General features: G+C 40.3%; 1 protein-coding gene across 3 annotated transcripts; it reads left to right on the plus strand.

Moving 5' to 3' along the window:
• The first annotated feature begins 99 nt into the window (after window positions 1–99).
• On the plus strand, window positions 100–14,515 carry Znf565 (zinc finger protein 565). Of its 3 annotated transcripts, none has more exons than XM_046448045.2 (5): window positions 100–288; window positions 6,092–6,242; window positions 9,743–9,869; window positions 10,551–10,646; window positions 12,539–14,515. In XM_046448045.2, the coding sequence occupies exons 2-5, from the start codon at window positions 6,234–6,236 to the stop codon at window positions 13,804–13,806; spliced, it is 1,500 nt and encodes a 499-aa protein (XP_046304001.1). In that variant the 5' UTR covers window positions 100–288; window positions 6,092–6,233; the 3' UTR covers window positions 13,807–14,515. The 3 variants fall into 3 exon arrangements, with proteins under 3 accessions (XP_046304001.1, XP_046304000.1, XP_058436458.1); XM_046448044.2 differs by having other exon boundaries at window positions 6,173–6,242; XM_058580475.1 differs by lacking the exon at window positions 6,092–6,242.
• Window positions 14,516–14,776: the final 261 nt, after the last annotated feature.

The following is a 14,776-nucleotide window of genomic DNA, read 5'->3' on the forward strand; positions in this document are numbered from 1 at the left end:
CTGTGAATTTGGGGTTCTTGTGGTGAGTGGTCCTTTGTTGGACTCAGATGAACTCAAACCTGCTGGGATGTCTGGAGTGAAGACTTCCTCCTTAATACCTCCCCAGTGCAGTCTCAAAACGGGCCAAGCCAAGACTCAGAAGTGAGAAGACTCCATCTTGTCCATGGCTGGTGTGGCGCTGGACCACGTTTCCCAGAGTCCACAGCGGCCCAACGTTACGTCTTTCTTGACGTCGTGACGAGATCGTTAGCTCCGTAAGGACCCGGACGCGACCAGAGGAGGCAGAAGGTGAGGGGTCTGGTAGTCCGGGGCGGGGACGGGGCGTGTCCGGAGCCTTGGGTCTGTGCGCGAAGGCGGGAGCAGACCGAGAATGCGCGATTCTGATTGTGTCTTTGTGGTTAGGTGACTGGGTGTGGCTGCCTCTGAGTTTGCGGTTGTCATCGCCTGTCTCTAAGGTGTATGTCTGGTTGTTTTTATATATCCATGTGTGATACTGCGTGTTGTGGTGCCGAATCCTTGTAACTGTGGGGGTGATGATATGTGCGTCCCTGTTGCGTATATGTGCGTGTCTGCCTTGTTCCTGGATGCTTATGACTGACCGGTGAGGGTGTCGGACTGTATGACTCTGTGACCGTATGTGGTAAACTATATAATTGTATGCCGGTGACTTGGGTGACACTGTGTGTGTATCCCTGTTATGTTCCTTAAAGGGGCTGTGTGACGGAGATAAATGGTGACTGTGACAGTGTGTGCTACTGTGTATGAGAGTATGGAGTGCCTTTGCTAGTGTGTGACTGAATGTCTCCAGAGTAAATGTTCAATTATGACTGGGTGATGTAGAATGTCATTGTGTGTGTCCCCCTGGAGTAGTGTGTGATTTTGACTGTATAGGGTATTTTGGGGTGATGGTGTGAAGAGTTTATGATTATAAGGGAATAACTGTGTCACAGTTGTGAGTAGATTGCCTGGCTCTGTGTGTCCTTTTTGTGTATGATTGTGACTGTATAAAGGTGTGTAGGTGGTTGTCTTAAGAATCAATGTATGCCTGGGCATGGTGGTGCACATGCAATCCCAGCGGCTCCGGTGGCTGAGTTAGGAGGATCACGATTTCAAACCCAGCCTCAGCAACAACGAGACACTAAGCAACTCAGTGAGACCCTGTCTCTAAATAAAATTAAAAAATGGGGATGTGGCTCAGTGGTCCAGTGCCTCTGAATTCAATCCCTGGGACCTCCCCACACACACACACACACACAATGAATGCATGGCTGGTTGTGGCACAGGACTGTAATCCCAGTCACTCCAGAGGCTGAGGCAGGAGGATCACAAGTTTAAAGCCAGCCTCAGCAATTTAGCGAGACTCTTTTTGCAAATAAAATGATTAAGTGCCCCTGGGTTCAATCCCTGGTACCAAAAAAAAAAAAAAAAGTGAATGTGTGATGTATGGTTGGGTTGGTGGGACACACCTGTAATCCCAGTGGCTTGGGAGCCTAATGCAGGAGAATGGCAAATTCAATGGAAGCCTCAGCAACTAAGGGATGCCCTAAGCAACTTAGGGAAAACTTGTCTCAAAAAAGGGGGAGGTGGGGCTGGAGATACAGCTCAGTGATAAAGCAACTCTGGGTCCAATCTCCGGTATTGCAAAACAGAAAAAGAGTAGATATGTGGTTATGCTCTGACCCCTTGCAGAACCTGTGAAATTAAAATATTCTGGCCCTGAAGCTAGGCACAATAGCTCTTGCTTGTAATCCCAGACTCGGAATACTGAGACAGAAGAATAGCAAATTCAAGGCAGCCTCAGGAACTAAGCAAGGCCCTAAGCAACTGAGACCCTGTCTCAAAAATAAAAAATAAAAAGGTCATAACTCTGTGGTAAAGAACCTCTGGGTTCAATCCCTACTACCAAAAAAAAAAAATTGTGACCCTTGTAGAGGGCTCACTTTTTTTTTTTTTTTTTTTGGTGCTGGGGATTGAACCTAGGGCCTTGTGCATGTGAGGCGAGCACTCTACCAACTGAGCTATATCCCCAGCCCAGAACTCACCTTTTACATGACATTGGAATTGGTATTCTTTGATCTTCTTCCCCAGTGTGGTAGGATGATCCTTCAAAATTGTCCTGGTCACTCTTTTCTAAGCACAATGGAAAAGAGTTAAGATTCCTTTTCTTCTTTTTTTTTAATATTTTAATATTTATTTTTTAGGTGTACACACAACACAATGCCTTTATTTTTATGTGATGCTGAGGATCGAACCTGGGTCCTGCCCGGTTCGAACCTGGGTCCTGCCTGGGTCCTGCCCGGTGCACTCTACCGCAGAGCCACAATCCCAGCCCCAAGATTCTTTTTCTTAACTCTTTTCCATTGTGCTTAGAAACGGGAAAAAAATGCTATCAAATATCTAAAAGCCAAGTTCAAAGTGTATCAGGTTTTATTCTTCTTTTCCTGAAACTCTTGTTTTTAAGGGCATGCCTTTCTTTCCTTACCCCACCACCTAAGTGGCAAATACTGCTTTCCAGTATTTGCCCTAGGAGTAATTTATTTAGTGCCCTGAAGTGGACTTAAAGGCTTCCGGGCTTCCTGCATACCTAATATTTATTTATTTTAAAGTTTGTATTTTGAATTAGTTTTAGGCTTAAATACCTACAAAAAGAGAATTCCCATATACTTTTTTTTTTTTTTTTTGGTGCTGGGGATTGAACCCATGGCTTTGTTCATGCCAGGCAAGCACTCTACCAACTCACCTTTATCCCCAACCTGGAATTCACATGTACTCTTAAGCCAGCTTTTCCAAATGTTACCATTTTGTATAATTTCAGGGCCTATCTATCCATGCCTTTTAAATTTTTCTCTACTGAATTATTCCCATCAATATGAAACATGCTATAATTTCTACCATTTTCAAAAGAATCAATCATGTCAAATGCATATTTGACATTTCCACATTTGGTATATAATAACTGTCTCAAGTGCTGAGGTCTAAAACAGAACCCATAATTGGTCCAACCAAACCTTCTCTTCCTACATCCTTCTTCATGTTAAAAAGTGAGAACCTCATATTTTGCTTTGCTCAAGCCATAAATCTTGGAATCTTCTTGTCTTCTTTGTTGTTTTTTCTTTTCTACCTAAAAATAAGCAAATCTGGTCATCTCTAACTTTTGAATCCAAACAGTCTCGTCACCTCCCTGACTACCACACTAATTCAGCCCACCCTACCCCTTGCCTGGATTATTGTAGTTTTCTTCTCACTGGTCTCCCTGCTTGCCCCTTGTCCCCTATGGCCCATTTTCCATGAATGACCTTTTTAAATGTGAAACAAATTATGTCATTCATTGGCTTAAAAAGTTTCAGTGGCTTCCTATCTTATCAAGAATAAAAACCAAAGTTCTAACAGTTGCCTACAAATCCTATGTGACCAGATGAGCTTCTGGCCCTATTCCTCTTGGACACTTCCGCCTGGCTACTCCTGACCCCTTCCTCTTTATTGATCAAAAAAACTCTACTCCTGCCTTGAGGATTTTGAAAATGTTATTTTCCTGGGAATGCATATCCCATACCCCATTAATCTGCATTCCTTGATCACTTCATGTGAACTGTATATATACATGTCACTTTCTCAGTAAAAAGCCTCAGACTACCCTCCATTCTTCCAAAACTCCCTATCCCCTTGTTCTTTGTTTTTCTCCAGAGAAATTTTGCCACCTGGCATCCAGATAGGAATATCAGTGTCAATATTTGTTGATTTTCTCTTTTTGAAGTATAAAAAAACCTTTTTTTTTTTAATTTTACTGATATGTAGTGTTAAGAATCAAACCCAGTGCCTCACATACGCTAGGCAAGTGCTCTGCCACTTAGGCACAATCTAGCCCTATTTGATGATTTTCTTTCCCCATTAGATTGCAAGATTCTCTGGGACAAGGACTTTATTATCTTTCTCATGCCTAAAACCATGCCAGTTGAGGTAGGAGCTCAATAAATAAGAAAAAAATGGTTGACTTGCCTTTCTTTGCCTCTCTATCAAATCAGGCCTCAAAGCCTGTTGATTTGCCAAGCACATGCCTGTAATCCCAGCGGCTCAGGAGGCTGAAACAGGAGGATTGCAAGTTCAAAGCCAGCCTCAGCAATTTAGAAAGACTCTAAGCAACTCGGCAAGACTCTGTCTCTAAATAAAGTACAAAAATGGGCTGGGGCTGGGGCTCAGTAGTTAAGCACCACCGGATTCAATCCCTGGCACACACAAAAAATAAAAAGAAAGAAAAAGAAAAAAGCCTGTTGATTTTACATCTTGTTTACATCTTGAATCCCTCTTTCTCCTTCCACTTCTTGTTTCTATTACCATTATCCTGGGTCAGACCCTCTTTGCTTGAAAAAGTATAAGCACCTCCCAGTTGGTCTTTTGATTCACAATTATATTTCTTTCCAATGAAATAATGTGGCCATATTGATCCCTTTTTAGATTCTTCAGTTGCCTTCCATTTCATTAGTGAGTGTGAACCTAAATTTTACATAAGCAAACCATATTGGTCATCCATGTCCCCTGAACACTGTATAAACTGCTAGTTGCAGTGATGAAACTCATTGGTCCTTGCCCTGATAGCTATTTCATTCATGTACCCTTGTTTGTCCTCAGTATCATCTCCAGGATTATCTGCCCCTAGATTCTACAGCTAATTAAATTTAAATAAAAAGTTGAGTTACGCAGTCATACTGGCATTATTTCAAATACTTGGTAACACTGTGATTTGTGGCTACTATATTTACAGATATGAAAATTTTCAGATATAAAAATTTCCACCATCACAGGAAGTTGTGTTGGAGAGTACTAGCCTTTCCCCAAACTACACAAGTCATTCTGCATTATTTTTTGCTCTACAAACATACCTTGTACTTTTGTTCCACTGTTTTTACCACTTTACCTTACTAGGAACACAATGTTTTCTGTCCATTTTCTATTAAACTTCTGATTTTTTTTAGACCCTGATTCATATCCTACATCTTACAAGAAATTTCCTTGGGCTGGGGTTGTGGCTCAGTGGCAGAATGCCTGCCGCGCACATGTGAGGCACTGGGTTCAATCCTCAGCACCACATGAAAATAAATAAACAAAATAATGATATTGTGTCCACATATAACTAAAAAAATTTTTTTAAATAGAAAAATAAATTTTCCTTGATGCCCCCCCCAACATACACACATTGATTAGTCACCTTATAAGCAGCCCCAACCATGGGAAATTTCTTGTACCCCTAAATCAGCCTTAATACCTTCCTTAAATACTAACTCTCATTACCTTATCATTCATGGGGCTCCATACTCAGCCAATGCCGTCCTCACAGTCAGTGAGGAAGTAATGTTCTATAGGAAAGCAGTAGAGAAGGCTTAGGGGAAATGAGTGCTGGGACAGAAGCTTCTAAAACTAGTTCCACTGACTTCTGTACTTTGCATGTGTAGGTAGTATGTAAGATCCCTGTATTGCTGCAGTTTTCTTGCTCCTTATCTGGTGGATCCAGCTGGGGCTGGAAACTTTGACAGAGCCTGTGGTGAGTGATGTAGCCCCATTTTTACTTGGAAGGAGGAAGTAGAGTCATTAAGGCACCAAGAGGTTTTGCCTGTTGAGCCTAGAGAAGCTAGGAAGACCTTATTTAGGAATGTCTTGCACTCAAGGTTTATCTTACACTGATGTTTTATGCTCCTAGTCTAATGGTGCTGTCTTCATCCCTTAGAGGGTAAAATGGGTGAGTCTGAGTTATGATCTTCATAACTTCTTGTTATGAAGATTTGGAGCAGGTGAAAACATTAGGCCCTATTCATAGCTTAGATTGGCATCAACTAGATGGGGACTATCTCAGCCACAGTCTCTCTTATGGATGTGCTCAGGTTCCATGGAGCACATCTGCCTGAAAACCATGTTGCTGTTTTGGGGTTTACTAGTGTTTAAAGGGAATAGGTTTTATTAATATAGCTCTTGATATTCTTCTCTGGTGGGAGCACAGAGCAGGGACGGTGGAAGTAAGATTGTTTTTTGTTTTGGGTTTTTTTTAAAGTTGTTGATGGACCTTTATTTTATTCATTTATTTATATGTGGTGCTGAGAAGCGAACCCAGTGCTTCACACATATGAGGCAAGCTCTGTTTATCAGAGATTTACTCCTTCTCTTCCTGTTGTGCTTTTTCAAGACTCTGTAATTGTCCAGGAGAAGAGTCCAGATAAACCAAAGGTCAAACAGTTCTAAAAGCCATGGCCCAGGTAAGTTGAAATTTGTTCTATCCTTGGGGTAATTTCTTCCCTCCAGATCACATGAACATTTGTGTTCTTTTTCCTGAAACATCTCTGTAACTTGCTCACAGTTCCTCCATCCTAGGGACAAGTGTAAGCGCAAAATGAGGGATGCAGACCTCAACAGATTCACTCAGGCACCATAAGGGCTCATTTTCAGGGAACGAAAATGGCCGTTGGTTATAGTGGGGGTTTTAGTTTTATAGGGTACAATGAGGGTGATTTAATCATTGGAAACTGCAGGTGTGCTGATCAGACAGTCAGGGAATTAGTTGTGCAGGTTAAAATTTTAACTCAAGAAGGCAGTTGTAAAAAGTTTGAAACTTGTTACTGGGAAATGATAAGACCTCAGATCCCAAGGAGTGAATACTCATATCCACACATTGTTTTTTTTTTTTTTCTTCCTCTGAAATTCACTGTTTCCTAGAGTTTTGCTATTTACCATGCCTACATTAAGAATTAATTGGCAAGGACCTGGGGATATAGCTTAGTTGGTAGAGTGCTTGCCTCACATGCACAAGTCCCTGCAATTCCTGGTACCACAAAAAAAAATTAATTGGCAATGGGGGACGGTCAGGGTCCAGAGCCCATGTTCCCTATCCACTTTTCCTTCAGGGCCCATTGTTTTGGGGAAAGGTTTTACTAGGAGAGGTTTGATGCTTGGCTAATTTCCCTCCCTCCTGTCTTGTAGGAATATTATTTTTCATAACCCTTCAACAAGCAATGGTGCTCTATTTCCCTTAGTGGCCTTCTCTTATCCAGCATCATTCACATATGTGTGTAATGCTCTCACCAGAGCACCAGTGGAGCAGAAATGTCTTCTCTTGAGAGAAAGATGAGAGCCTCCTTTATGATACCATCATCCAGTAGGGCCAAAGATAATGAGTTTGATCTTTTCCATTGACGTGGGTGGCTTCCTTTCCTTCTTATATTTTAAATGTCACTTCATCTCAAAAAACAAATTATAAACTTCAGGGTGCACTATGGTGCACTCCTGTAATCCCAAGGACTCAGGAGGCTGAGGCAAGGAGGATCACGAGTTCAAAGCCAGCCTCAGCTAAAAGTGAAGTGCTAAGCAACTCAGCAAGATCTTGTCTCTAATAAAATACAAAAAATTAGGGCTAGGGATGTGGCTCAGTGGGCAGATGCTCCTGAGTTCAATCCCTGGTAAACCATCCCCCCCCCGCAAATAAATCATAAATACTTTATATTTCAAAGAATATATTCAGCTGAGCACAGTGGTGCATACCCAGTGGCTTGGGAGGCTGAGACAGGAGGATTGCAAGTTCAAAGCCAGCCTCAGCAACTTAGAGAGGCCCTATGCAACTTAGAGAGACACTATCTCAAAATAAAACTAGCTGGTGATTACCTACCATGGTTGAGGCCCTGGTTCCATCCCTAGTGGGGGGTGGGAGTGGGCGTCCAACTATTTTTTATTCAGCCCATCATTAAAAAGAATTACAAAAAAATAGCAAATACTAGGGAGGATGTGGAGAAAAGGGAAATTTATACACTGTTGACAGGAATGTAAATTTGTACAGCCACTATGAAAAACAATATGGAAGTTCCTCAAAAAACTATGAACAGAACTACTGTATGATCCAGATATACCACACCTGGGTATATGCCCCAAGGAAATTGAGTCAGCATATAAAAGAGATACCTGCATACCCATGTTTATTGTGGCACTATTCATAATGGCCAAGATATGGGATCTGCCTAAATGCCCATCAACAGGTAACTGAAATAATATATTGTATATATCAAGTGGAGTATTATTTAGTCATAAAGAAAAATGAACCATGTTATATGCAGGAAAAGGGATGGAACTGGAAGAAATCATGTTAAGCAGAATAAGCCAGTCACAGAAAGACATTATTGAATGTTTTCTCTCTTATGTGGAAACTCAAAAAAAAAAAAATTTACCTGAAAGTAAAAGAGGGACTCTCAATGAAGGGGATGGAAACCAGACAGGAGAGAGGGAAGGTCAAGAAAGGGCAGTAGGAAAGCAGACATATTGTAAAGTAAATATAATTTCCTAAAGTAATTTCACTTAGTAAAGTGTTTCTTTTAGTCCTTTTCTAAATACAGATAAGAGCACCTTTGAGATAAATCCAATATTTTTCTCTTTCCTCTGGAAATTTTACATAAAAATACTGACATGTTGATAAATTCTAAATTGTAAAATAATAAAAACTATATTTTTATACCAAAATATAGGGATAATAGGGAGGGTGGATATGATCAAGTACAATATATTCATGTATGGAAATCTGTTAATTTGTACAATTAATATGTACTAGTAATTATAATTAAAATAAGTAATTTTATTAAGTTACAAAACTGTAAAACAGCCAGGTATGGTGGTGCATACCTATAATCTCACTGATTTGGGAGGCTGAGGCAGGAGGATCACGAGTTCAAAGCCAGCCTCAGCAAAAAGCGAGACACCAAGCAACTCAGTAAGACCCTGTCTTTAAATAAAATACAAAATAGGGCTGGGAATGGGGCTCAGTGGTTGAATACCCTGAGTTCAATCCCTAGTACAAAAGAAAAAAAAATTATAAAACAGTGCCACTAAATTTTTGGATTTTGACAATAGAGTTATTTTTTCATAAAATGTATATTATTTTTGTTAACATGGAGCAGGTTTATTCTTTATTGTTTAAATAATAAATACATTTTAGCATTTTTTCTTTTCTTTTTTTAATTTGTTTTTTTGCAGTGCTGGGGATTGAACCCAGGATCTTACACATGCAAAACAAGTACTCTACCACTGAGCACACCTCAGCCCTCTCACTTTTAATTTCTAATGTAATATTGCTAGATAACAAAAGTTCTTTGGGGATCCTCAATAACTTTTTATTAACAGCTTTATTTTTATTTTATTTACTTATGTTTTTTTTTAATTTATTTTCTTGTACCAGGGATTGAACCCAGAATACTTAACCACTGAGACACATCCCCAACCCTTATTATTTTTTATTTAGGATCTCACTAAGTTGTTTAGGACCTCCCTAAATTGCTGAGGCTAGCTTTGAACTTGCAGTCCTCCTGCCTCAGATTCCAGAGCCTCTGGGATCATAGTTGTGTGCCACTGTACCTGGCCTAAAGTTTAGGTATTAAAGTATTTTTGTGTTAAGTATTATAATGTTTGATATGTGGGATTTACCTCAAACCAGGGATAAAAGATGGAAGGAAGGTCAAAGGGTATAGTTCAGTGGTAGAATGCTTGCCTAGCATGTGTTAGGTCCTGGGTTTGATTCCCAGCACTGCAAACAATAAAAAGGGAGGGAGGGAGGGAGGGAGCAAGGGAAGGAACAAGGGAGGGAGGAAGACAAAATACTCTAGAGCACCTCTGGGCACACAAAAAAAATTTTTTATCAAAGCAATGTATTTTGAAGTTTTTCTTCTAAAAAGTGGGGGAAAGTCCTTTAATTTACTAGTAAGGCATGGGTTTATTGTTTCAGGGATTGGTGACATTCAGGGATGTGATCATAGAGTTCTCTCAGGAAGAATGGAAGTACCTGGAACCTGCCCAGAGAGACTTGTACAGGGATGTGACTTTGGAGAACTTCAGTCATTTCGTCTCACTTGGTAAGGCTAACGTATCACACAGGGACAGACAGGAAACGAGGAACCCAGGAACTACAGCAGCGGGAATTATCTGTTTCCACCTCTGGCCCAAAGAAGTGAAGAGCAAACTGTGCCATTGGAGATGATGAGAACTAGAACCACAGAGAAGGGCCCAGCCAGCAGCAACTGTAGCCTCCTCCAGAACTCCCAGGTCAAAGGAAAGAGGGAGAGAGCTAAGAAATATCCTGTACTCAGCCTTCTGCCCGCTGACCTGCTGATGCTTTTCATCTGTCAAGCCCATGGGAAATCACAGAGTAGGGAAGATATAGACCTTATAAGTAGGCTGTGTGGGGCACAGGGCCTGGCACAGAGAAGGACTAGTATCAAGGAATGGATGGGTAGGGAAGGAGAGGGTTAATGGAGTACAATAACCATAGATATCTAATCCAAATAATTCAGGACTAGCCTTCTGGAATTCCTAGTCTCCTTCATTGTGGATTTCTAGGGCAATTTACAAGTTTCTGACTGAATTTATGTCCCATTATCCCATTATCCCACATTTTGTGGAATTAAAAATGTGTCACTATCCTGACAACCTTCACACCTTCCTCCTTACAATTTCCTCAATTCCATAGCAACAGATGCACTGGTTTTCAATTTTGGACCAGTATCATCATGGCCTATTTCTTTTTCTATAAACAGGTCTTTCCATTTCTAAACCTGATGTCATTTCCTTATTGGAGCAAGGGAAAGAGCCATGGATACTTGCAAATGATATGACAGGACCATGGTACCCAGGTGAGTAAGGGCTGATCTAGTGGGAAAGACCATGGGGATTACAGCCCAATGGGTGAGGCAACTGGTAACTGTAACTTGAGTCATTGTTGGAAAGTGCTCAAAGCCCTGCTGCAGAATAAAGGCCTGGGATACTAAGATGTGAAGAGCAAAGACATTGTCGGCCTCAACTGTTCTTTCTTCTCTCATTTGTCCCATTTCAAAAAGGAATTTGCCCTTTTCTTCCCTCGTGACTGCCTTTTTACCTGTACTTTAGATCCTTTTTTCTGCAAGTGTCTTTATGCCTTAGAAAAACTTGTTTTCTTAAAATTGCTTCTCGTTGCAGGACATAGTGGCACATGCAATCAGGGAGGCTGAGGCAAGAGGATTTCAAATTTGAGGAAAGTCTGGGCAACATAATGAACCCCACCATCTCAAAAAACAATAAAAAAACACAAACAACAAAATAGAGCTGCCTTATCTATTTAAAATGTCCATGCCAGGCATGGTGGCACATCCCTGTAATCCCAGCAGCTTGGGAGGCTGAGGCAGGAGGACTGTGAATTTAAAGCCAACCTCAGCAACTTAGCGAGGCACTTAGCAACTGATACTCTGTCTCTAAATAAAATATAAAAAAGGGCCGAGGTTGTGGCTCAGTGGTTAAGCACTCCTCGGTTCAATCCTCAGAACCTAAATAAATAAATAAATAGGGGCCTGGGATATAGCTCAGTTGGTAGAGTGCTTGCCTTGCATGCACAGGCCCTGGGTTCAACCCCCAGCATCACAAAAATAAATAAATAATAAAATAAAATGTCCATGATAGGCAAATTCACAGAGTGATTTCCCAGGGCTGAAGAAAACAGAGAATGAGGAGTGACTGCTTAATGGGGCATGGGTTTTCTAATTGAGGTGATGAAATGTTGTTAGACTCTATAGTGGATTATGCTACAAACCACTGTTGTGTATTTCAAGAACATTTAAATGGAGGCCGGAGAACTAGCTCAATGGTAGAGTGCTTGCCTTGCATGCATAAGACTCTGAGTTCAATTCCCAGCACTGGAAAAAAATGTTTTGTTTTTGTTTTTGTTTTTTAAATATTTATTTTTAGTTGTAGTTGGACATAATACCTTTATTTCAGTTATTTATTTTTATGTGGTGCTAAGGATCGAACCCAGGGTCTCTCATGTGCTAAGCGAGTACTCTACCACTGAGCTACAAACCCAGCCCTGGAAAAAAAATATTTTAATGGGAAAATTTATGTTATGTGAATTTTATTTCAGTTAAACATATAGATGCCAGCTACAGTGATGCACACCTGTAATCCCAGAAAATGAAGGGGCTGATGCAGGAGAATCACAAGTTCTAGGCCAGCCTCAGCAGTTTTAAGTACTTTTAAAGAATGGATGTGGCTTAGTGGTAAAGCATCCTGGGTTCAATTCCCAGTACCAATAAATAAGTAAATAGATAAATACACACATACACATGCACACACCTTGGCCCTAGTCTGCAGATTTTAATTCAGTCTAGGGTGATGTTTGAACATTTGTATTATTAAAGGGCTTCCTGAATGAGTCTGATCCATATCAAAGTTGAGAACCCTGGCTTAATGTTTTCTTGTCCCTTCTAGTACCATATGAGCTCTTATCATGTTTGTTCTTTCCTGTGCTTTTTAGAAATTGCTTAATAAGGGTTAGAGATGTGGCTCAATGGTAGACCGCTTGCCTAGTATGTGCAGGGCCCCAAGTTCAATCCCCAGCACTGAAAAAAAGGAAATAAATTGCTTAATAATTGAGAGACTTTTATAAAAACATTTACTTTTTACAGTTATTATTTTCATTTTGTCTTCCTATTTTACTATAGAATTTTATTTCCTATAGAAGAGAACAGTTCACATTTACTTTTCTCTTGTTTTTCAGACTTGAAGTCCAGGTATGAGGCATTTCCACAAAATGATATTTTTGAAATAAAGTCATTCAACTGGGAGGTAATGGAAAGCCTTAAATATTGCGATCTTCAGGGCTCCGGTTTTAAAGAAGACTGGGAATGCAAAAGGCAGTTTGTGAGACAAGTAAATCAGGAGTGTTATTTCAAGCAAGTAGAAATCACCTTTGAAAACATCCCCACTTTGGAGCATCACACATCTCTCACTCTACCTCAGCACAGTAGGACCAGTAAGAAACTGATTGAATGCAATGAATGTGGGAAGGCATTTGGCCGAGGCTCACACCTTATTCAACATCAGAAAACTCACACTGGTGAAAAACCCTTTGAATGTAAGGAATGTGGGAAGGCCTTTAGTCGTGCTTCACACCTTGTTCAGCATCAGAGAATTCATACAGGTGAGAAACCTTATGACTGCAAGGAATGTGGGAAAGCCTTTGGTCGTACTTCAGAACTTATTCTACATCAGAGACTTCATACTGGTGTGAAACCCTATGAATGTAATGAGTGTGTAAAAACCTTTAGGCAACATTCACAACTTATTCTGCATCAAAGAACTCATACAGGTGAGAAACCCTATGTATGTAAAGACTGTGGGAAGGCTTTTATTCGTGGCTCACAACTAACTGTTCATCGGAGAATCCATACAGGTGCTAGACCCTATCAGTGTAAAGAATGTGGGAAGGCATTTAGACAGCATTCACAACTGACCGTACATCAGCGAATCCATACTGGGGAGAAACCCTATGAGTGTAAGGAATGTGGAAAGGGCTTTATCCATAGCTCAGAAGTTACTCGACATCAGAGAATCCATTCTGGGGAGAAACCCTATGAATGTAAGGAATGTGGGAAGGCCTTTAGACAACACGCTCAGCTTACTCGGCATCAGAGAGTTCATACTGGTGACAGACCCTATGAATGTAAGGACTGCGGGAAGGCTTTTAGTCGTAGTTCATACCTTATTCAACATCAAAGAATTCATACAGGTGACAAGCCCTACGAATGTAAGGAATGTGGGAAGGCTTTTATCCGTGTTTCACAGCTGACTCACCATCAGCGAATTCACACTTGTGAAAAACCATATGAATGCAGGGAATGTGGAATGGCCTTCATTCGTAGTTCACAACTTACTGAACACCAGAGAATTCATCCTGGCATCAAGCCTTATGAATGCCGAGAATGTGGGCAGGCCTTTGTTCTTGGCTCACAGCTCATTGAACACTACCGAATTCATACTGGTTAGAGTGTTAAGGATATAGAAGAGATTTTGGGTGGAGTTCACACCTGGATTAATATTAGATCATTTTTAATGTAATTAAAGTCAGAAAACTTTGATTTGTCACTTTCATTATGGAACATTAGAGAACTCATATCAGAAGAAAATTCAATAAATGTGGAAATTCTTTTTGCCTCACTCACTGTTTATTAAGCATCAGAGAACATATGCTTAAAAAAGAAAAGAAAAAGTTAATATCAATGTAGAAAGGCCTTCTGTTACTACTCAAAAATCTGTTAAACTTCTGAGATTTACAAATACAAACTGATCAAATTAGAATATTTTGTAGCTGGGCACAGTGGAGCAAGCCTATAGTCTCAGCTACTCATAGGATAAAGCAGAAGGATCTCTTGAATCCAAAGGTTGGAAACCAACCTGGGCAACTTAGCAAGACCACACCTCCAAAAAAATATATATATATATTTTGTGAATGTGCCTTTTGTCTTTTGTCATAGTATAGACCTTACTTGACATTGTTGTTATTCCACTGATTACTAACATTGTAGGATTGGATAAATTGTGCGATCTCTTTCCTTTATTTGTTAAAAAAAATTAAATGGTGATGATTATACGTATCTAATAGAGCTTTCATGGGGACTAAATCAGATATTTTACATAAGGCCTTGTAAAGAATATCTTGTACATTTATGTGTTCAATAAATATTAGCTATTGTCATTAATTTTTATTATCAGCCAGGCATAGTGGCACATGCCTATAATCCCAGAGATGGAGGAGACTGAGAGAGGAGGATCACAAGTTCGTGACCGATCTCAGCAACTTAGCATGTGAGGCCCTAAGCAACTTAGTGAGACCCTGTCTCAAAAAACAAAAAGGGTGGGCTGGGTTTATGGCTCAGTGATAAAGAGTGCTAGCCTAGCATGTGTGAGGCACTGAGTTCGATTCTCAGCACTGCATATAATAAATAAAGGTCCATTG

The sequence above is a fragment of the Marmota monax genome, unplaced genomic scaffold, assembly GCF_021218885.2.
Source record: "Marmota monax isolate L192 unplaced genomic scaffold, Marmota_monax_Labrador192_F-V1.1 WCK01_AAM20220418_F8-fsc00101, whole genome shotgun sequence".
In the NCBI taxonomy this organism is placed as follows: domain Eukaryota; kingdom Metazoa; phylum Chordata; class Mammalia; order Rodentia; family Sciuridae; genus Marmota; species Marmota monax.

Excerpts from the sequence above, each read along its gene's own strand:
- Znf565 (XM_046448045.2), top strand. Across the intron at positions 9,870-10,550 it reads CAGTCATTTCGTCTCACTTG|GTCTTTCCATTTCTAAACCT; the intron begins GTAAGGCTAACG and ends TTCTATAAACAG. Across the intron at positions 10,647-12,538 it reads GACAGGACCATGGTACCCAG|ACTTGAAGTCCAGGTATGAG; the intron begins GTGAGTAAGGGC and ends CTTGTTTTTCAG.